At 37.7% G+C, this 24,670-nt stretch overlaps 1 protein-coding gene across 1 annotated transcript in view; it reads left to right on the forward strand.

Moving 5' to 3' along the window:
* The window catches only part of WDR41 (WD repeat domain 41), a 49,229-nt gene that overhangs the window by 16,142 nt on the left and 8,417 nt on the right, over positions 1-24,670 (forward strand). The window contains exons 3-9 of the mRNA XM_006143532.3: positions 4,530-4,578; positions 7,128-7,259; positions 9,062-9,124; positions 11,256-11,367; positions 13,981-14,043; positions 16,197-16,307; positions 23,381-23,565. Coding sequence (XP_006143594.1) covers positions 4,530-4,578; positions 7,128-7,259; positions 9,062-9,124; positions 11,256-11,367; positions 13,981-14,043; positions 16,197-16,307; positions 23,381-23,565 — 715 coding nt within the window. The remainder of the gene's footprint in view (positions 1-4,529; positions 4,579-7,127; positions 7,260-9,061; positions 9,125-11,255; positions 11,368-13,980; positions 14,044-16,196; positions 16,308-23,380; positions 23,566-24,670) is intronic.

The following is a 24,670-nucleotide window of genomic DNA, read 5'->3' on the forward strand; positions in this document are numbered from 1 at the left end:
GCTGCCAGATCAGGACTTGAACCACAGTTGGCTATATGGGAGTCTAGAGCTTTAACCACCATGTCACCTGCTGGCCCTGTATTTTATTATTTCTTAGAAACATTTTTTTCCCCATTTTAACATTTTTTTTCTCTCTCTTTTTTTTTTTTTTTTTGGAGAGATTTTCACTGTAGGGCGCGTGCGCTCGCCAGACAGACAGAGAGACATAGAGACAGAAAGCAAGAAATCACCCCCCAGGGGGGATGGTCACGCCGCAATCCTTTCTCCTCCATTCTCCTCTCGGGATCTTGGGCACGCACGCACACGCGCCCGGCGTGAGTTTTAAGCCACCGGGTCCGGGACACAAACCGCGGTCGACTACGTGGGAATCCAGCGACATAGCCATTACGCTAACTGCTGGTTCCCCCCATTTTAACATTTTTAATATTTGGACACATAGTATTGCCAGTGCCTTTAAGCCTATAACTGACAGTATTACTGGTATGTAAGAGAGTGTCTTATAATTGATATTGCAAATTTGAAGAAATACAATTTACTTCTAAATAATCATTACATTTAAAAATCTCGAGGCAAGGATCATATGTAATTCGTCTTGGCATTTCTGTAACACCTAGCATCAAATCTTTGTAAGTACATTTTGTGCTAATGAGTAAAGAAGCATTTCTTTGAGAAATCTTTGCTTTAGGCTAGTCTTGGGATTCTATTAGAGTGTTTTTAAAAATTACAGTAGTATATAAGGTCCACACCATGACATGGTGGTTGAGTTGGCTGGATCTCATGTGGCCAGCTTCATGGTTTGAATCTTGGACCCGGGCTTGAGAATCAGTCTGGGCACATGTGGGAGCATGCCCAAAATCCTGAGAGGAGGGAGAGACAGAGAAGGTTTTGTAGTGTGACTGTCCCCCATGAAGGATTCTTTCTCGTTTTTTTCTCTCTGGTGAGTGCATGCACTTTCTGACAAAACTAAAAAGAAAAAAGTTAGTATATAAAATAATATAGCAGTATAATCGCTATTCTCTTTCTCTGTCTCTCTCTCTCTTTCAGTAGCCAGAGAGTGCTTGTTCTCACCAGAAAGAGAAAGAAAGCAAGGACTCCCTAGTGGGTGGTGGTCCTCCTACCATCCCTTTTTCCTCCATCCTGTCAGGATTTGGGGCACATGTGCATATGTCCTTGATGTGTTTCTCAAGCCCCTGGGGCCAGGATACTGCAATCATCTATTTGGGCTCTGGCTCCCATACACAGTGCTTAACCTTTGTTCTATGGGGCTGGCGCAGTCAGTTTTTCCTTCCATTGAATAGCTTAAACTTTATTGAATTTTAATTACTGCTTTTTAGTAGTTCGTTACTTTAAAATTTATTAATATTTTGGGGTAGAGACAGAGAATAGGATCACTGACAGCCTGCTGTCCTCCCTCCAGCTTTCCAGACAGCCAGAATCACAGGCACCTGCTAGCATGGCCACTTCATTTGTTTTACCATGGTAACCGAACCCAAGGCTGTTGCTTGTGGCTCCAGCATAGGCAATACTGCCCCACTGCCTGTGCTGCTACGGCCAGGCTAGTCCATTACTTCTGTTCAGCAGTTATAGTTTATATTACTCTTAGGAATTTTTGGAATGAGTTTTCATTTCTCATTTGGAGATGGCTGGAGTGTGTGCTTGACTGACTAGGATTTGGTTTAAGATAAACTGATATAGTGCAGCTAGTTTTTAGTTATCCATCTTAGCATGATGGTTAATTATAATTTATGAATGATCTCCCACCTCTATATTAGCTATTTTGTGAGAAGCACTAATACGCAGTAAAGTTATACTGGTGTTATTTAAAGTTTTATGTTTCCTTTTTTGAGGTGATAGTAGCAAACACTGAAAAGGACAGAAAAACAGAAAAAGCAGCAATAGAAAGTAGGTAAGAGAATTGAAAGGCCTGAATAATCTACCAACTGGGTAATTGACTTCTGAGCAATACAAAAATGGGCTGTAATTTCATGCATTACTATTGAGCATTGTTTAGATTTAACTTTTTGCTCACTACTGATTGAATTAAAGTTTGAGGTGAAATGCTCTATATATATATATCTAAACTCTCAACTGTTCAATCATTTCTCATCGTGAACTCATGAGGTTCAAACATGATAAAACAATGAAAAGGTAAAAATCAGAGTTAGAAAAACTATGTATTTTAAGCCTTCATTCTTTTAAACGGGAGAAAAGCAATTATGAGAGTTTAAAGAATCAATAGAAATTGACGTTCTATACCAAATAAGACCTAAAACCTTGAGTCCCGCTCTCCCTGCCATCACTATTCAAATAAAAAGAGATCAATAGGCCCAGCAGCATAAGCTACGAAAGATTTACTTCCAGTAACTATTTTTGTTACTCAAGACACTGTTAAATATTCTGATCCAGAAAATGTGTGTAATTAAGCATAGGAAATTATATTTTAATTTTAAAATCATCATTGTGTTTTTAATCTCCTGATCTTCCATGTCTTATATTTTGAAATAAGAATAAATGATAGGCACAGATTTAAAAAATTTTAAATAGCCCTTTAGTATTTCTGACTAGTTACCTAAGCAGTTTTAAGGTCCTTTCTGTTAAAAAGATGTATAGTTCCATATTTAAAAACTATTAACAGATTGTCAGACTGTATGTGCCCAGTTTCCCATCTCCGTAGCTCTAGTAGTAAGAGATGTAATCAAAGGGTTTTGAAATGAGAGCTGAGTATGGGAATTATCTGAGCCAATGAAGAAGACAGTTAAGTAGGGATTTTGTAACTGAGCATGAGAAATTTGAACTTGAAGCTCAGTTTGGAGTTTAAGGAAAATATAACATGATTGAAGTACTGAGATTGTAAGTAAAATCTGTGAGAAGTAAAAATCAGAACTTGGGGCAGATGATGATGTAGTGTTAAAGTGGGACATTTGCCAGGCATACCTACATGGAAAGGTTCCCTGTTCAAGTCCTGGAGACCTCCCTGAGTTCACCGGGTATGTACTTGCCTGTGGTCCAGGACTGGCTGAAGGGTGGAGTGTGTCAGCAAAGGTGCGCTCTCTCTCATGTGCTGTCTCTTTTTCTCTCTGAGGAGAAATAGATGGATAAATAAATAGAATTAAACAGCCTATTAGATACTGGTACAGGAACAGTGATTTCTCTATCCAAACTTAATCAATTCTCTGCTTTTTCCTCAAAGATACACAAATGGCTGATAGTGTTTACTTAAGTGAAGACAATCCAAGAAATAACCAGATTTTGTGAGACCCCCTAACTGTCTTGTGGGGAAGTACAACAAATTTCTTGAATGCCATAGTTGATGGTGGAATATCATTTATTAATTGTTAACTGTCAGGGGCCAGTTAGATGCTCTCTGTAACACAATTGTTTTCTCTCCTATTGAAAAAAAAAAAAGAGTTCAAGTCAGTGAAAATGATGTTATAGGGACAACTTTGAGTTGATGATGAATGATTGCAAATCGTTTGCCAATTCGTGTAGTATGTCATGGATAGTAAGTTATTGGACATACTCTGACAATACATTGTACACCATTGTTTGGTAACTGCTTAAGAAGTGTGCTTTCTTGATCCTATTATAATGTAGTCACCAGAATGATGATTCGGGAGGGCAGGTCATTGCTCCTGACAGTGTGCCGAGGCTATCTTCTACTCTACAGAATGGAGATGGTTGTTTATAGAGAATGGGAGATGAAGAGGAGAGAAAAGCTATAGCATAGCGCTTTCTTCACGCCCCAGAAAAAAACTTGCCTTTACCCCTTTGCATTTTAACCATTTGCACACACACACATACACACACACACACACACACACACACACACAATAATAATCTCTTTGCAGAGAAGATACTAGAAATAATGAGTTTATTTAAGGACCTTATTTTCCACTCCTCGAATATCACTTCCTATCAGTGTAACTCCTCCTCAGTTTGGTTTCATTCACTTCATTTAAGTCAGGAGTTTCTTAAAATCATAGAATTTTGGGACCAGCAGTTAGCACAATAGCTATGTCAACTCAGGTTTGAGTCCCGGACCCAGTGGCTTAAACTCACGCCAGGCGCATGTGTGTGTATGCCCAAGATCCCGAGAGGAGAATGGAGAAAGGATTGCAGTGTGGCCACCCCCCTTGGGGGGGGTGATTTTTCCCTTTCTGTCTCTCTGTCTTTCTGGTGAGTGCATGTGCCCTATAGCAAAAACCTCTCTCCCTCCAAAAAAAAAAAAAATCATAGAATTTTAAAGCAAGGAAGGACTTTAAAGATCACCTTTGTTTCTCTGCCATTTTAACATTTCTGGCTGGTTACTGTTTATAACCCAAAAGTGTCTTATTTATTTTTGGATTCTTAGTGCATGGCACAGAACCTAGGAGACATTCTATAAATATTTGTTAAATTAGCTTAAATATGTTAATCTTCAGTATATTAGCAAGCCAAAATACCACTAATAAATTCTAATTGTTCTGAATTAATCTTAGCAATTAAATGCCACTAGTGATTTTTTTCTTGACATTTTTTTCTCTAACCAGATTTGCATCTGCTGGTGATGATGGAATTGTAATTGTATGGAATGCCCAGGTGTGTATTGATTATATGTGGATTGTGTAATAAAGATATGACAATATAGTTGTGTATTCATTCATAAATACTATCTGGGGATATATCTGCATATCAGTGTCATTATTTGTGACTAATACTTGAAAAAGGGCTACTTAGGATAAATTCATTTAAAATTGGGACAAATATAATAAAGGAGACAAGTTTTTTTAGTTAAAAGATATCTTACTCAGGGGCCAGCAGACGGCGTAGCAGTTATATTGTTGTACTCCCACATGGTCATCATGGTTTGAGTCCTTGACCTGGTGGCTTGAAACTCAGGCCTGGTACGTGTGCATGCATACCCAAGATCCTGGGAGGAGAACAGAGGAGAAGGAATTGCTGTGCGGCCATCCCCTGGGGAGGTGATTTCTCTCTTTCTGGGGAATGATTTCTCGCTTTCTGTCCCTCTCCCTCTCTCTCTCTCTCTCTCCAGTGAGCACACGTGCCCTAAGGCAAAAACCTCTAAAAAAAAAAAAGAGAGAGAGATTTTATTCAGAAACAAATGCCAAATGTTATTAAATAGAATTTAGGTTATCAGCACCTATGCATTGACTTCCAAAATTAACTCAAGTGTTGATTTTTGTGAGAGGTGCAGTTCTTCTTTCAACATTATATGAAAATGTAATATTCTTTTCACACTTTATTCAAAACTACTTAACCCTGTACCAAATTTTTTAGGGCCTCTCTTTCTTTTTTTTTTTTTTTTTTTGGAGAGATTTTTGCTATAGGGCGCGTGCGCTCGCCAGACAGACAGAGAGAGACATAGTGACAGAAAGCGAGAAATCACCCCCCAGGGGGGATGGTCACGCCGCAATCCCTTCTCCTCCATTCTCCTCTCGGGATCCTGGGCACGCACGCACACGCGCCCGGCGTGAGTTTTAAGCCACCGGGTCCGGGACGTGAACTGCGGTCGACTACGTGGGAGTCCAGCAACATAGCCATTACGCTAACTGCTGGTTCCCGGGCCTCTCTTTCTAATCTTTTGATCCTCATTCTCTTCTGAAGCATTTATTTTCCTTTTACCCCTCCCCACTTCTTTTTATTTTTTTAATTACATTTAATTTGACCAGGGAGGGACAGAATGAGTAAGAGAGAAAGAGGGAAAGTGAGAAAGCAAGCTGCCAGGCATGACTTGAACGGTGGTCGGCCTTGTGGGAGTCCCAGGACCTTAACCACCACGCCACCTGCTGGCCCCTCCTTCCCTCTTCTTTTTATGCCAGAGTATTTATGCACATACACAAGAAAGAAAGGGACGGGTAGAAAGAGAAAGCATCCCCAGGCGGTGTCTCGGCATGCTGCAGTCATTTTTCTTCCAGTTTTCCATCCTTTTAGGATGGGCATGCATGTGTGTCTGGCATGTTTTCTGAGCCTTTGGGACTGGTACTCAAACCATGTGGGATTCAGCTTCCCAGAGGGCTGGGCTTCACTCCCTTATTTTTGTTACTGGCCTGACTCCATCAAATCCTTATCTTTCAGTAGCTCTGCCTATCATTAAAGCAGTTCTTTAACATTGCTTTCTCCTAAAGTCATGAAATCCTGCAATCACAGAAAGATTTGCAATTCGTGTTCTATTTACACTGTATTTTTCTGTGTTTACTACTTAGGAAATCAGTGAGAGATTGATGGCCGAGGACATTGGATGGCTAGAAGTAGATATTGGTGTTTATAAATAGAGATGGAATGGTGACTAACTCTCTAAGTGGTTGATAAATTAGTGGACACACACACGTATACTGTTTTATTTCCTAACATGACCTTGTAAATGTAGAGACTTAGATAACACGTAATTTGATAACTAGGACTTCCAGTATTTTCCCCTACAGATTAAGTTACTGTTGTTTTTATGTTTAATTTATACAGTTCTAATACTGTAGGAAAGAGGGCCAACAGATGGCCTGGCAGTTAAAGTGCTGAATTCTCACATGGCTGACTATGGTTTGAGTCCCAGACCTGTGTGGCCTGAAAATCACCAGTGTGTACACAAAACCCCAAGAGGAAAATGGAGGTGAAGGGATTGCAGCATGACCATCCCCCTTGGGGGCTGACTTCTCACTTTCCTTCTCTCTCTGTCTCTCTCTGTCCCTCTTTGGCAAGCACATACACCTTATGGCAAAATCCAAAATACAAATAAACGGGTCTGCAGGTGGCGTGGTGGTTAAGGACGCTGAATTCTCACATGGCCGACTGTGGTTTGAGTCCTAGACCTAGTCGTTTACTCTCTCACTTTCTCTCTCGTCAAATTATAAAATAAAGATGAATAAAGAATAAAATCATTCTTTAAACAAACAAATAAACTGTTGGGAAGAATACCCCTTTAAATTTTCTGTAAAAAAAATGGCTAAATTTAGCATTTTCTATAGAAAAATTGTTTATGTTCTTGTTTAGATTCTATTTGGTCATTTTGTTAAATAATTTCAGTGTAAGTAATTTATATGGAATGTATGTGTATTTTCTACATGATTGTTCTTAATGTTGTCATTTAAGATGACTTAAATCGAAGGTAGCTAACATTTGTATTGGTATTTCAGACAGGAGAGAAACTTCTGGAACTCAGTGGACATACTCAAAAGATAACAGCTGTAATTACATTTCCTTTCTTGGAATCTTATGAAGAAAAAAATCAACTCATCTTGACAGCCTCTGCTGACAGAACAGTTATCATATCCTTCCAGCTAGAAGCAAGTGCAATAGCTGCAATACCCAGGGGCCACCTGTGTATTAGTTACTAGCCTCTAGGGCCATGTCTACACATTCCTTCTCTAGCAAAAATGATTTTGTTTTTATTTTTGTTTTGTTTTGTTTTGGTCAAGTGATAGCCTTAAGAGCTCAAGTTAGGGGGCAAGCAGGTGGCACAGTGGTTAAAGTGCTAGACTCCCACATGGCCAACTGCAGTTCAAGTCCAGAACCTGGTGGCTTGAATGTCATGCTAGGCATGTGTGCATACATTTTCAAAATCCCAGGAGGAGAAGGGATTGCAGGGTGGCTATTTCCCCTGAGGGGGGGGTGTTGATTTCTCACTTAAAAAAGCTCAAGTTACTTAATATTAAACATTCAGCTTTCAGACAGTGAAATAAGTGAGGGGGCTGTGATAAACTAGAATTATGGTAAATTTAAGACTAGAAATGATGGTTTTCTGAGAGCACATTTTATGTGCTAGTAGTTTGTTTAGTGTGTTATTTATATATAAAATCTAATTCTTATGACAGTCTAGCTACATAGAAAATGAAGTAGAATTTAATATAGAATGGGATAAAAAAAGTCAAAAGGCTAACTAGTTTGTGAAATTAGTTTCATTTTTAATAGTAATCATAGTATTCATTTTTAATAGTATTTATAATATTCATTTTAATAGTATTATACATATATACATATTTACCTGTATGTGTGTATATAAATATGTTTCCAGATAGAGTATAAAATATATTTCATACCATAGAAATGGTATAAAAGGTAAAATCATTGTGCTCCTTAAGTCAACTAACCTTGGAAACTTTATGGGAGGTCTCCTAATTATTTTAAATAGCATACAGATGCTCCTCAACTTATAATGGAGTTATGTTCAGATGAACCCATCATAAGTTGAAAATAACGGAAGTTGAAAGTGTATTTGATACATCTGACCTACTGAACATTGTAGCTTAGCCTAGCCTGTCTTAAATGGGCTCAGGTACTTCAAGGGAAATCATGTAACACAAAGCCCATTTTATAATCAAGTGTTGACTATCTCATGTCATTTATTGGATTCAGTATACTCAGAAGAGTATCAATTGTTGACTGTTGTGATCGTGTGGCCGACTGGGAGCTGCAGTGTGCTGCCCTGCCAGGCATCACAGGAGAGTATGTACCACCTGTTGCTAGCCTGGGGCTAGATCAGAATCCAAAACTTGAAGTAAACTTTCTACTAAACGTGCATGGCTTTTACACCTTCATGAAGTTGACAAATCCCAAGTTGGACCACAGTAAGTCTGGGACCTTTCTACTGGATAACAGTACACAGAACAATAGTGTCTCCTTCGAGTAAAGATAACAGTAGCGAATCATACCATGTACACTGCAAGGAGCTTTCAGTAAATTAATACTAACTAATGCACGTGGTAGTTTTTAGTATAAATGCTTTGTGTTTATTAGATTATGTTGTACACTTCTGGAGAAGAATTTTAAATGGTTATAGTAGTTAATGTCTGTAAAGGTTTAGTACTTCAGGCCACTTATTCTGTTGGGATTTTCAAATAGTTTGATAGTAAAATTTACCTCCAACCTATTTTAGATTGTAAACCTGCTCAGCTAAGTTGATGACTCATTGTATGAATTAATATTTGTTAGCATAAACACTAAATATGTTTTATTTAAAGATTTTTAACTGTATTTTTAACATTCATGATGCAATTATTAATTAGAAAAGTTAGCTCATAATTAAGATTTTAAAATTTTGTTTAGAAATTATTTCTTAACATATATGTAGGCATGGGATTGTGATTCTGGCAGACAAGTTCAGAGAATGTCATGCTTCCAGTCTACAGTAAAGGTAAAATTTCAAGTAAATATAAGTTTTCATGGTAAACTTTTTATCTCAGAAAAAAGTGACTCAGTAAGTTAGATGAAATTCCTTTGTGGATTTATTATTATTATTGTTCTTTCTTGCTCTTTCCCCTGTTCTCACACAGAGTCAGTAGGTAAGAAGATTACTGTTAAAAAAAGTGAACTTGAGGGATCAGCAGATGGCATAATGGTTACATCACTGAACTCCCACATGGTTTACTGCAGTTTGAATCTCAGACCTGGAGGTTTGAAATTCATGCTAGGTGCTTGTATGTATATGCCCAAAATCCTAAGAAGAGAACGGAGGAGAAGGGATTATGGAGTGGCCATCCCCCCTGGGGGGGGATTTCTCATTTTCTGTCTCTCTTTCTGTCCAGTGAGTGCATGAACCCTATAGCAAAAATCTCTCTTAAAAAAAAAAAAAAAGTGAACTGGAAAGTGCCAGTGGCAGTAAAAGACTTCTATAGTCCTTAAAGCACTAGGTTTGGTAGACTTAGGAGAGTCTAGAATCATGGTAAGGTTAAGGCTAGAAAAGATGGTTTTCTAAGAACACTTTTTATGTGCTAGCAGTTTTAGCGTATTATTTATGTATAAAATCTAATTCTCACAACAATCTAGCTGCATTAAACATAGAATATAATATAGAATGGAATAAAAAATGTTAAAAGGCTAACTATGAAATCAGTTTCATTTTAATTATATATAGTTAACTATTCTTATACTTGGGAAAGTCTACCAAACATAGAATTATTTAGAAGAATTAGGAGATATTAACTTAAAGGCTACATAAAACCTAAGGTTATATTATCGGTGTTGTTGGAAAAGGGGTTTGGCCTACTTGCAGTGGCGCAGGCTACTAAGTTGCCGTGTTCTGCAGGTTGGGGCCACATGAGAGGCCCAGGTTTGATTCTGGGTCCCACCCAAAAGGTTAAGCAGTGTGGTATAACCCCAGTGATTTGGGAGGCTGCACCAGAAGGATCTTGAGAAACCTTGCAGCTGGCCTGGACAACATAGCAAGCAAGAAAGCCCTGTTCAAAAAAAGAGCTGGGTAGGGGAGCACCCCTATAGTCCTAGCTATTCCAGATGCTGAGACAAGAGGATTATGTTATTGAAAGACCCTGTCATAAAAAAGAAAGACAAAAAAATATATATATATGTGTGTATATTTGAGAGGGTTTTGCTATAAAGCACATAGTGCTCACCATTGAAAGACAGACAGACAGACAGAAAGCGAGAAATCACCCCCCGGGGGATGGTCATGCCACAATCCCTTCTCCTCCATTCTCCTCTCAGGATCTTAGGCACACACACACACACACACACACACACACACACACACACACGGTGTGAGTTTAAGCCACTGGTCTGGGACTCAAACTGTGGTTGACTACTTGGGAATCCAGCAACATAGCCATTATGCCAACTGCTGGTCCTGAAAAAAGAAAAAAGCATATTTTAAGCATTGTGGATTATCTTTGTTTTTGTTTTTTAAGACAGGATATTACTATCTATCTTTCAGTTTTAGTCTCTTCGTTAGCTGAGACTACAGATATGTGCCACTTTGTCCAGCATTTAGGGCTAGTTATCTTACCAAATTAGCAAATTACTGCCAAGTTCAGGTGCTTAAAATGGTAATTTATCATCTCATATTGTTTGTGGACAGAGATACCACTTTAGCTGCGGGGGTTCTAGTTCAGGGTCTCATGAAGTTGTCATCTGAAGGTTTGACTAGGGAAGAAGGATCTGCCTCCCAAGGGTGCACATGCTTGGCAAGTTAGTGCTAGTTGATGCTGAGGCCTCAGCCCCTTGCCGTGCAGACCATTCTCCGTTCTCCGTGCAGCTGCTTGAGTGTCTTCACTTTGAGCAAATGGTCCAAGAAGGGAGGAGGAGGAGAACGCGCTGTCCATTATGACATAATTGTCAGTCAGTACCATCCCTCTGCCACATTTTATTCTTTAGGAGTTAGTCACTGAGTAGAACCCACATTCAAGGGAAGGAGAAATAAGCTCCACCTCTTGAATGGAGGGCTTTTGGAGAACTGTGGATGCATTTTAAAACTGCTGAGAAGTGAATACTTGAGTTTCTAAACTGATACTCATTTCAAATCAATTTTGCAGTGTTTAACCATTCTTCAGAGACTAGATGTTTGGCTCTCTGGTGGGAACGAAGTATGTGTGTGGAACAGAAAATTAGATCTTCTGTGTAAAACTTGTCACCTTTCTGATACAGGTAAAAAACAAACCAGGGTAATTATGGTCAATGATTGGCAGACTCTGAAAGACACAGGGAATCTTCAGAGGTGTTCCATGAATACAAAGGTCAATGTAGGGAATTTTTATTTTTTCTTTTTAATTAGGAAGATAACATGTGTCTGTGATATTCAATTCAGACCAAAGAGTGTGTAAAATATATTTTAATCCTGAATTGGGAGACTTCCCCCACTGCTTTTTGGTTTTTCCTTCCCTTCCAACAGGATTTCTCAAACGTGGTCAAGAACAACTTTTTCATATATTGTCTCGGGCTATGTTTCTGAACTAAGCTGTATGAGCACATTGACACCTGGAAGCGGTTTAGCATTATAATAGCATTTCTCTCTCTCGCTCTCTGTTTTTTAAATTCTGTTTTTTAAACTTTGGATAGAGTACTAAAAATTATCTTACTTTTTTTTTTTAAGTAAAATCGATTCCATTTTTTATCTTTGGTTTTATTAAAATTTATTTTTAAAATTTTACAAAAATTTATAAAAATTTCATACATGGCATCAGCAGATAGCATGGTAGTTATGTTGCTGGACTCCCACATGGCCAGCCATGGTTTGAGTCCTGGACCTGGTGGCTTGAAAATCACGATGGGTGTGTGTATGTGCATGCCAAAGATCCCAGGGAAGAGATTGGAGGAGAAGGGATTGCAGTGTGGCCATCCCCCTGGCAGGTGATTTCTCACTTTCCTTTTCACTGTCTCTGTCTGTCTCTGTCTCTCTCTCTATGGTAGGTGCATATGCCCTATGGCAAAAATCTCTAAAATAATTTTATACATGTACAACTTACTTAACAAAGTTCTATTTTCTCAAAACTTTGTTTAAATTCAAATCCATTTCCATAGTAAAAACATTTAAATGTATTCATTTATATTTACATATGTAAATATAGATCTACTGCTAGGATCTACAATGTAGGGTCTATTTCACTGTTTCCTGTTATGAGTTATATCTCTATTTACCTGCTCATTTTCTTCTCTTTCTTTCAGTGGCCTATGGTTATAAGTGATTTTACTCCAGGAATTATTAGTGGCTTTTTGTGAAGTGCTCAATGAGACCAAGAAGAATCTTTTATATGTTAATAGAATTAACCACTCATTACTACAGTCTGTTTTCTTTTATAAGGTGTCTCTGAGTATTATACATTAAATAATCACAGTATTGCCCTGGTTAGCAATATCTTGAGAACAGTTCGCCTTTGAGGGAATCTTCTGGAAAGGTCTAAAAAGATCATAGGTTAACCTTGGTAGACTTTTTTGTGATTTGAATTTTTCAGATTACAGGATGCCAGGTAGTTGGTAGTGCTACTAGACCCCAATCTCATGATGTCCTTTTATAATCCCTGTTTAATGTATGGGTTGGCAGGGCTTCCAAGGACAGGTATTTCAGACTGGGAAATAGGCAAGGTGATCTCAGTCATTATGATACAATGTAAAGAGCCTTGAACTAGAAGGGTGGACATCCATGCCCTTCCCAGCAAATGGCCTGGGTTGTTGGGTTTCTAATATTTCCACCTTACAAATAACTTGAACATTTTTTCTTAACAAGCTATTTTTTTACATTTAGAATTCCCTTGCTACCCATTGTTCCTATTCTCCTATGTCCTTCACCTCCTCTTGTGCCACTCACTCCTCCACCTTCTCCTGCACCACTCTTTCCCATGGGGAAATATAAAACATACTGTTAAGACAGGTTTATGTGGGAAAAAATTTTGGCCAGAAATATTCTTAAATCACAACAGTACTAGTCCTTTGATGGATGGGAAGGATAATCAAATAAGTAAAACCTTTTCCAAATTTGCATATATATTATAAATTGCACAAATATTACTTATGTATCATAATAGGGAAATTAACTTTAATAAACAGGTCTTTTGCTAATGCATCTAATGGTTCTAATACATCAGTTCTTTAACTCTTGGTGATAAAAATAATGTTTATAACATATCTTACAGAGTTGTGGGTACTGTAAAAGAATTTAATGACTCAACTATGAAAAGATTTTAAGAACCCCATACTTAGATGAATACATGAAATATGGCAGAATATTGTATCTAAATATTTCAATACTTTAATAAATTTTGTGACTATACTAATTGATCATATCTATCTATTCAAAGGCCACTTTCTTAACTGTTGACTATTGTCTAACTCATTTAGTGTCAGGAGCTTGTTTAGACTTAAGTATATACTGAGTAAAACCCCAATTTTATCTTTCATTTGAGCTTGCCAACTTGTAAATGGGTGATGGTGATTATCTTATGAGATCCTTGGTAAATAAGTTTGAAAGGCTGAATATACCACTTTCCCACAGTAGTAAAGATGTTCAAAGAATATATTTTACCTTTAATAAACCAATAATGTCTTCCAAAGGTGTCAGAAACCTACTTTTCATGAAATAATTTTCCACATTTAAAGCAATCGAAGTGTGTATGCAAATTGCAAATTGCAGCATACACACAGCTTTATTGTCCCCCCATGCAAACACACCTGGATGGGAAATGACTGACACAAAACTACGAATGTTTTTGTTTTTGATATAACCTATGAACAAAATTTTGAAATTTGTTGCATATGTTTCTGAAGGGATCAGTGCTTTGATTGAAATACCTAAGGACTGCGTTGTAGCAGCACTTGGCAAAGAACTGAGTGAGAATGTTATTTTTTTAAATTTTTCTTGTTATTTTGAAAATTTTGAACTAGACCTGTAGACATATGCTTTAAAAAAGTGTTTTATTTATTAATTATTATTATTATTATTATTATTATTATTTTATTTAAAAGACATCTGCCTCTTTCACAGTCTTGTCCTCCTGGAATTGTTGAAGTAATGTGGAGGCTAAGACATTTTAAAAATATTAGGTTGGGTTTCTTTTTCTTGTCAGTAGAAAAAAGGCTCTTTTTTTTTTTTTTTTTTTGGAGAGGTTTTTGCTATAGGGTGCATGTGCTCGCCAGAAAGACAGAGATAGACAGAGAGATAGAAAGCGAGAAATCACCCCCCAGGGGAGATGGCCACATTGCCATCCCTTCTCCTCCATTCTCCTCTCGGGATCTTGGGCCACTGGGTCCGGGACTCGAACCATGGTCGATTACATGGGAGTCCAGCGACATAGCCATTACGCTAACTGCTGGTCCCAAAAAAGGCTTTTTTCATTAGTTTGATTAAACTCTATATTGCTTGGTATTCCAAACTCCCAATCACAAGATAATTTGGTAGTATTGTAAGTTAAGTAGAATTTTTACACAACTTTACAAAGTATCAGGAAGAACTTTCTTTTGTATCAAGTTGAAGACCTTTTTATGACAACCACAGTTTGAATACGAATGGCTGTCAGGATTAAATAACCTTTCTAGAGATATGTTGGTAAAATAGTGTAAGAGTTATAGAAGGAAATATGATATAACCTGTTTTTCAAGGAGGAATATGAGAAAGAAGAGAGACTTTAGCAATTACCAGCACTTAGAAAGGACCTGATTTCTGAAATTTGCTATTTCTCGGATGTTAGTTATTCCGGTCTTTGAACATCCTCATTACTTAGTCCAGTAACTTATTAAAGCACTTACTACATTGATCATAAATCTACTTGTGTCACTCTTATTCTAGAGTGTGCCTTTCAGACCAATGACTGGGCCCTTTCATATTTGGTATTTAGAGTTCCTAAAACATAGAAGATGTTTAGTAAATTGTTAATAGAATCACTTCCATTAATTGGATTTTGAATTTTCTGTATTGATTACAATTAGAATTTACCCTGGTTTAAAACTGTGTTTGTTAAAGCCAGGAAATGAGTAAAATAACATATTGAGCATCTGCTATGGTCAGAATTGTACAAAATAAAAATTATAAGGTATATTCTCAGAGGGTTTATAATTTAATGATATATGCCTAGGTATCAAGAAAAGTTTAAAAATAAAAGCAGCTGAGTTATTAAGCACAATTTGCAGCTTATTTTGTAGCAGCGTGTACTGGCCTGGGAACATGAGGAGAGAAAGCCGATGGTGGAGATGATTCCGGAATGTTGGGCAGTCACTCACGAGGGAGGGTGTCCAGTGGGATGACTGGATGTGGAGTAAAGCCCTAGAGAGAATGGAGGCTTCAGTGGTAGGTTTAAAGGAGTCATTAAAGGAAGAGAATTCTTAGGACACACTTACTTGGGATATACCCATTAAATAGATCATTTCAAATGTCCCAAGCATTTGAAAGATGTATTTTCAGGGACTAGCAGATGGCATAATGGTTATGTCATTGGATTCCCACATAGTCAACCGTGGTTCGAGTCCCAAACCTGGTGGCTTAAAACTCACATGGAGATTGTGTGTGTGTGTGTGTGCCCAAAATCCTGAGAGGAGAATAGAAGACAAGGGATTGCGGCGTGGCAAAGTATTTTCAAGTAGTATAAATAAGGCTCTCTTTGAGATGGGTTTTCAATATTGTAGGTACAAGAGAACTTCAAAAAGGTTTTAGAAAAATGGAATTAAAGTACTCGTTTATTTTGGTGCAGAACATTTTTTAAATCCATGTGTAGTTTTTTCAAAATGTTCATTTTCCATGAACTTTAGGAAGATCCCCTCATATTTTTTTCACATAAAATGCTTGGTGTTTTTTAAAACATTTATTTATTTATCTGTTTATTTGTTGTGATTTTCAAGCTGCTGGGTCCAGGACTCAAACTGCTGTTGGCCATGTGGGAATCTAGCAACTTAACCACCACACCACTTGCTGGTCCCCAAATACTTACCCATTGAGAAGTAATGTTTTATCTTTTTTGAACATTTTAATAAAATCTGTCTTTTTCATTTAGTAATTTTCAGGTTGGTAGCACCCACAGATGAATCACTAGAATGGGATATTCGTGAAGTTAAGCGCCTCCTTGATCATCAAGATAATATTCTCTCATTGGTTAATGTCAACGGTAAGTTCGTTGTGTAATACATGTCATGTACAGTCTTGTACTTCTTATCACAGCCTGTCTGAACTCCAATCTTGTTTTGCTCCAGGATTCTAGAATTATCATCATTAAAACAATGCTTTCAATTAGTAGGTTGTCTGTCTTTTCACTGTGAGGTTTCGGCCAGTGGAGCTGAGCAAGTTTTACTGACTGGTAGATCTAAGATATAGGCACCAGGAGAATAGAGCAGGGCATAAAAAGAAGAGGCAGAGGAGAGTATGACTGGGTAGCTGTGGGGTGATCGTTGTAGACTGCAGATGCTAATGACCGACAGCACTTCAGCACTCTTAGCAACTGGTTCTGGCTAGTTCCTTTTTTTGTAGAATATATTATTTATGCTCTTTCGTCTTGCTGACCCCATGGTATGATATCACATAACAACGTGAAGTAAAATAATCAGAATTCAAGCCAATTCAAGGTGATCACGATTAAAAACTCAAAGACTAGCACCAAACTGAAGTAAAGATCTAAGAAGATGAGTCATGTCTTCCCTTCTCCATGGTTATGGGTTTTGACTTCCCAAACATTTTATTTTGCTTCATAAATTATTTTAATGAGCATCTCCTATGAGCTGAATCCGGCATCAGATGGCAGTATCAGATACTGGCATTCAGCTAGTGCGGTTGCAGATAATGGACAACTTGTCCTGCCAGCACTCTGCTGGGTGATCTGTATTCAAGGGCAGGTGAGGGAACACTTGGCGACTTCTGTCTGATAATCTGGTAGAGATTTTAGGAGTATCACATAAGGACTGGATTGTATCTTCCCAGCCACATATCCACCCGAGGCCTGGGGTGGCTCTTTCTGAGCAGCATTTTGTGAAGGGAAAAGAGGGGCACAGATAGCAGCAAGTGTGGTCTCCACTTGGGTGCCGCAGTCACGTTTTCAGATACGTCATTAGAATGCCCTCTCAGCTTCAAACCCCTCCTGAACAGCCGCCACCTTGTGAAAGCCAGCTGCAGGTCGTTCTAAGAAGGCTCTTGTCTATGGCAACAGAAGTAAAATGGTTAGTAGTGCCCCTTTATTTTTCTCTGGGGACTCATTTCCTGTAGCTATGTCCAGAGACACAGTACAGAAGGCAAGTTCTTATTTGGGAAACCCTCTGAAGCCTTCTCAGCGACACTGAGCCACGAGCCTCAAGTCTCTGGGGCTGCTGAGAAAAGCCAGCTCTGTTCTGGCCCATTACACTGGCCATGCCTCGTTGTCTTTTAGCAGCGAAACACTGGTCCCACTGAACCAGGATGGTTACTTAAATGAAGACGATGAGTTGTTACTGAGTAGCCTTAACTTTGTTGGCACTTCTTTCGCTGTATGATAAGCGAAGAGGTATACAACCATTTGAGGAAGCTTCCTTCAAGTAGTTCTTTATTAAGTTCGTACGGGAAGGAAACTAGAAAGCTAAAGCCAAAAAAATGTGTTAATGAAAACGTATTTAAGAATCATAAGTTAGTCATTTGACAACAATTTGCTGACAGTCCGATCTTGTACATAGGCATGTCAGCCACACTGCACATTTTGGCAATCCTGAAATTTATCTTGTGCAATTCCCTGCTCCACTTTCGTCCCTCCTTCTTTGTCCTTACCCATTATCAATGACTGATGAGAATGGTTACTAGGTTTGTACATCACAGGGGGAAGTGCATTTCCAGTGAGGCAACCATAGAATGGTACAGTAGAACTCCCACAAGTGTGCAGAATCAACACCAAGGTTGCTGGAGTGCCTGGCGGAAGATTTTCTGAGACAGACAGACAGAATAGCCTTGTTTCGTCTCTTCTGTCAAATTGCTCTTGGTGCTCCTTCCTAATTTTTTTCCTTTTCTTGTTTTTGTGCTAACAGCTGGGTTTGGTAATCACAAAGTATTAGTATTTGTGAGGGATGGACAGACAATGCCAGGTGAGATTTTCATACTAAATGACTTTTGATACTTACAGGGTGAAAATCCACCCCTAGTAGTGTATCATTGAGGTTGTTGGGTGTGAAATGACCTGTTTGGGAAGATAAGTAATTTACTCAGTGATAAATTATGTGCTGACTCAGGTGAATGCCAGCAGTTTGGTTTAAATGAAAAATTCCAGCTTGCCATTAATACTTTGTTTCTGTTGCATCCAGAAATCACAGATGCTTAGGGGAGTCAGAGCAGGCAGCGGTGTGGTCTCAGTAGCTTAACTCTGTGTTATGGCTACATAGCTGGAGTCAAGAGCGATCTTCACTCCTTCGCGTGCTTGTGTCTTTTGTCCTTTGGGTGAAATTGGAAAGAGGAAGGAAGGAGTGGAAATAAGGTCACAGAGAGATTAGTCCTGCCTTACCTTCCCCACTATTAAAACTAGAAGTGAATTCATTTCTTCACAAAACAAACTCTATAGAATCTGTTGATAAACTGTGGAAAATAGACATCAAGCTATATATATGATGGCATTGGAACCAAGACAGCAATATTTACATGTGTGACTGTTGGTAATTCTTTATCTCTAAGAGATTGTTCATCTGCTTATTAGAGGTTTCTATCCTGCTGGTTTATTTGATAAATGGAATAATTAGATCATAATTACTCAGCTATGTAGTGCTAAATTACAAATAACTGAATGTTTTTAGATCATTAATGTAGAATATTAGGGGCTCAAAAATAATATAGTGATTCAAGCATAACATTTGGTGTTTTTTTTTAAAATGGCTATACATTTCTCCTCCTCATTTGTTTTCTTTGGTTACCGAAAGGCATGTGTGCTCACCAGAGAGAGAGGGAGAGGAAGAAAGCACCCCTAGTAGGGTGTGGTCGCACTGCAATTCTTTCTCTTCCATATCTCCATCTTGTCAAGATTTCGGGCAGGCACAGAATATTTGTCAGGCCACTGGGGTTGGGATTTGAGCTGTGGTAGGCTAGGTGGGATCCAGCTTCCCTTAACCATCAGGCTATGAGACTGACTCTGTTATTTAAATTTGATTTTTATTGCGTCATTGGGAAAGTCATGATGCATTTGCACATAGAAAAACAGAAAAATACATCATGACTTTCCCAACGATCTAATACAGTCATCCTCAGTTAATGCATGTGGAATCTAAGATAAAGAAGGGTTAAATGACTTCATAATGACCCCCAGTTTAGTAACAGGCAGAGTCGAAATTAGAACTTAGGTTTCTGGACTCAGTGCATTGTTCTGTTATGTTTTATGCTCAATATATAAGAATTAAAATAAATTTTTTAAAGATAATTTTTAGTTTAGCAGTGTATGCTTTCTATTCTATTAAACATATAATAGTTAAAGTGTTTAGAACTATTAATTTTATATTCTTTGAAAGTTTTAAAGACTTATTTGTAAACAAATTATACATAGAAGAAAAATTAGAAAATAGCGAGAAACATTAAAAAATATTAAAATTGTCCCACCACTCAGTGTTATACATCAGGCCACATCCTTACAGGTGTTTTTCTGGGTGGATGTGTGCGTGTACCTGTGCATATGGCTTATTGTTTTGAAAATAGTATATCATGAATACATTTCCATATCAATTAAACATACTTTAACAACTTAATATCTGGTAACAGCATTACCGTTTCTCTTTGTGCATGTCTTAATATTTATTCAATCTTCAATTAGATGTCTAGGTTATCTTCACATTTTTCAGATTATGTATAACAGCATCCTGTGTATGTCTTTATGCGTTTCCCAAAGGATAAATTCCTAGAAGTGGAATTGTTAGAGCAAGAGGTTTACATTTTTTAAAACATTTTGCTGCATATTACCAATTAATCTTTGAGAAGGCTACACCAGATTATACCGGGATATTAGCAGTGTGTGAACATGCTAATTGTCTCTGCTTTTGCTGGCATTGGGCAGTTTCTTGTTTTATAATCTTCCCAATTTGCCAGTAAATAAATGATATCTCATTACGTTTGGATTTCTTTGATTATTAAAGGAGTGGAACATCATTTTATATGTTCTTGGATCATTTATGTTTTTTGTTTTGCTCTTTCAGGTCTTTTGCCCATTTTTTTCTTCTATCTATTGATAGTTCTTAGTGATTTCCAAATACAACCTATGCATCAAGTATAATGAACACATTTTGACAACTAAGTTGCAAATTTTTCCTCAGATCTTTCTCTTCTCCCCTTTATCTTTTTTGTTAAAGAATTATTTGTTTAATTTGATCATTATTGTTATTTTTAAATTTTGCTCTAGGGCACATGTGCTCACCAGGGAAAGAAAGCGTGAGAGAGATAAAAGAGGAAAGTGAGAAAGCAAGCTGCCAGGTCTGGGACTTGAACCATGGTTGGCCATGTAGGAAGGGAAATCCAGTGCCTTAACCACCATTCCACCTGCTGTACACCCCCCCCCCATTTTCTTAAGTGCCCTTGATCATTCCATATTCCTTAAAATATTCAACTTTATTTTTTCAGTACTTTAAATACTTTTTAAAATAATTATTTTATTTTATTCATTGTTATTATTTTATTTTACATTTTTAAAGCTGACCAGAGGATAAACTGTGGAAAATAGACATCAAGCTATATATATGATGGCATTGGAACCAAGACAGCAATATTTACATGTGTGACTGTTGGTAATTCTTTATCTCTAAGAGATTGTTCATCTGCTTATTAGAGGTTTCTATCCTGCTGGTTTATTTGATAAATGGAATAATTAGATCATAATTACTCAGCTATGTAGTGCTAAATTACAAATAACTGAATGTTTTTAGATCATTAATGTAGAATATTAGGGGCTCAAAAATAATATAGTGATTCAAGCATAACATTTGGTGTTTTTTTTTAAAATGGCTATACATTTCTCCTCCTCATTTGTTTTCTTTGGTTACCGAAAGGCATGTGTGCTCACCAGAGAGAGAGGGAGAGGAAGAAAGCACCCCTAGTAGGGTGTGGTCGCACTGCAATTCTTTCTCTTCCATATCTCCATCTTGTCAAGATTTCGGGCAGGCACAGAATATTTGTCAGGCCACTGGGGTTGGGATTTGAGCTGTGGTAGGCTAGGTGGGATCCAGCTTCCCTTAACCATCAGGCTATGAGACTGACTCTGTTATTTAAATTTGATTTTTATTGCGTCATTGGGAAAGTCATGATGCATTTGCACATAGAAAAACAGAAAAATACATCATGACTTTCCCAACGATCTAATACAGTCATCCTCAGTTAATGCATGTGGAATCTAAGATAAAGAAGGGTTAAATGACTTCATAATGACCCCCAGTTTAGTAACAGGCAGAGTCGAAATTAGAACTTAGGTTTCTGGACTCAGTGCATTGTTCTGTTATGTTTTATGCTCAATATATAAGAATTAAAATAAATTATATTTTTTAAAGATAATTTTTAGTCTAGCAGTGTATGCTTTCTATTAAACATATAATAGTTAAAGTGTTTAGAACTATTAATTTTATATTCTTTGAAAGTTTTAAAGACTTATTTGTAAACAAATTATACATAGAAGAAAAATTAGAAAATAGCGAGAAACATTAAAAAATATTAAAATTGTCCCACCACTCAGTGTTATACATCAGGCCACATCCTTACAGGTGTTTTTCTGGGTGGATGTGTGCGTGTACCTGTGCATATGGCTTATTGTTTTGAAAATAGTATATCATGAATACATTTCCATATCAATTAAACATACTTTAACAACTTAATATCTGGTAACAGCATTACCGTTTCTCTTTGTGCATGTCTTAATATTTATTCAATCTTCAATTAGATGTCTAGGTTATCTTCACATTTTTCAGATTATGTATAACAGCATCCTGTGTATGTCTTTATGCGTTTCCCAAAGGATAAATTCCTAGAAGTGGAATTGTTAGAGCAAGAGGTTTACATTTTTTAAAACATTTTGCTGCATATTACCAATTAATCTTTGAGAAGGCTACACCAGATTATACCGGGATATTAGCAGTGTGTGAACATGCTAATTGTCTCTGCTTTTGCTGGCATTGGGCAGTTTCTTGTTTTATAATCTTCCCAATTTGCCAGTAAATAAATGATATCTCATTACGTTTGGATTTCTTTGATTATTAAAGGAGTGGAACATCATTTTATATGTTCTTGGATCATTTATGTTTTTTGTTTTGCTCTTTCAGGTCTTTTGCCCATTTTTTTCTTCTATCTATTGATAGTTCTTAGTGATTTCCAAATACAACCTATGCATCAAGTATAATGAACACATTTTGACAACTAAGTTGCAAATTTTTCCTCAGATCTTTCTCTTCTCCCCTTTATCTTTTTTGTTAAAGAATTATTTGTTTAATTTGATCATTATTGTTATTTTTAAATTTTGCTCTAGGGCACATGTGCTCACCAGGGAAAGAAAGCGTGAGAGAGATAAAAGAGGAAAGTGAGAAAGCAAGCTGCCAGGTCTGGGACTTGAACCATGGTTGGCCATGTAGGAAGGGAAATCCAGTGCCTTAACCACCATTCCACCTGCTGTACACCCCCCCCCCATTTTCTTAAGTGCCCTTGATCATTCCATATTCCTTAAAATATTCAACTTTATTTTTTCAGTACTTTAAATACTTTTTAAAATAATTATTTTATTTTATTCATTGTTATTATTTTATTTTACATTTTTAAAGCTGACCAGAGAGAGACAAAGAGGGAAAGTGAAAAAGCAAGCTGCCAGGTCCAGGACTTGAACTGTGGTCAGCCATGGGGGAGTCTAGTCATCTTAACCACCATACCAACTGTCGGCCCCAGTCATTTAAGTACTTTTAATATTGTCATCTATTTGAAACATTTTTGGTATAGGATTCCAGGTAAGGCTCTTACGTTTATACTCCCCTAAAACTTAGTCAGTTTTTATCTTGAGCACGAGGTATTTATTTCTTTAGTGAAGTGAAACACAATCATTGTCACATATTAAATAACAAAGTAAACTGCATTTTATTTGTAGTCTTTTCATTCTTGCGACTTGCCTAGATATTTCACTGTTCTAATTACTGTGGTTTTATAGAGCATTGCTAGTAGGCAGTTCATTCATTTTTTGCCTTTAGCCTAGATGAAATAATCCGTACTGAGGCCTGTGTGACCTTTGCCTAGATTTGAGTTTTGTCACCGGTTCCCATGTTGGAGAGCTGATCATCTGGGATGCCCTGGACTGGACCATGCAGGCTTATGAACGCAACTTCTGGGACCCAGCCCCACAGCTGGACACCCAGCAAGAAATAAAGCTCTGTCAAAAGCTGACTGATATTTCTATTCATCATTTCACATGTGATGAAGAGGTAAAAAATAAAAAGTTGATAAATATCTTTTAACTTCCCTTTTTAAATAAACCCAATTTCTGTTTTTTAATCTCATGATAGACAATAAAAAGATATTTTCTCATGGCTTCATGTTGTGCTTTCAAATAGTCTGATTTTTTTTTTTTAAAGCTTACAGCACTTTAATTAAAAAGGCATTTTAATCTTGACTTCTAAGTTTATTTTATTCATGATAGAGATATGTGCATGAGAGAGAGAGAGTGTGGAGGGAGGAAGGAAAGAGAAGCACCCTCGACAGTGTCTCATCATGCCAAACTCCTGTCCCCAGCCCTCTGGCTCCTCAAGATCTTGGGGATATGCACAAGCACCTGGCATGTTTTCAGGCGGACCCAGCGAATACGAACCTGTGGTCAGCACCGTGGTTTAGTCTGATAATGACTGCACCACCTGGCTGACTCTTAATATCAATGGATTATTGAATCTTGGCTATCATCTTAAAAAATCTCTCCTTTTAAAGCCTCAGGGTTGGGGCCAGCAGGTAGCACGATGGTTTAAGCACTGACTGCCACATCGCTAACTGCCATTCAAGTCCTGGACCCAGCGGATTGCAAATCATGCTGGACATATGTGCGTGCATGCCCAAAATCCTGAGAAGAGAATGGAGGAGAAGGGATTACAGCATGGCCAACCCCCTGGGGTGGAGGGTGAGTTCTCACTTTCCTTCTCTCTGTCTCTGGTGAGCCCATGTGCCCTATGGCAAAACATAAATAAAAAAATAATTCTGCAGTATTGTACTTTACTGGAGGGGTACAGTGTAGCCCATTGTATCCCTTTTTGTGACTTTTTTTTTAAAGGATAAGAATAGGATTTTTTTTTTCTGAAGTGATTTTTTGCTATAAGACATGTGCACGCACCAGAGAGACAGAGAGAGGAAGAGAGACAGAAAGTGAGAAATCACCCCCAGGAGAGATGGCCACACTGCAGCCCCTTCTCCTCCAGCCTCCTCTTGGGATTTTGGGCATGCACACACATGCTCCTGGCATGAGTTTTAAGCCACTGGATCTGGGACTTGAACTGCAGTCGACTATGTGGGAGTCCAGTGACGTAACCATTATGTCATCTCTTG

Source organism: Tupaia chinensis, unplaced genomic scaffold, assembly GCF_000334495.1.
Source record: "Tupaia chinensis unplaced genomic scaffold, TupChi_1.0 Scaffold000099_1, whole genome shotgun sequence".
NCBI classification, from domain to species: domain Eukaryota; kingdom Metazoa; phylum Chordata; class Mammalia; order Scandentia; family Tupaiidae; genus Tupaia; species Tupaia belangeri.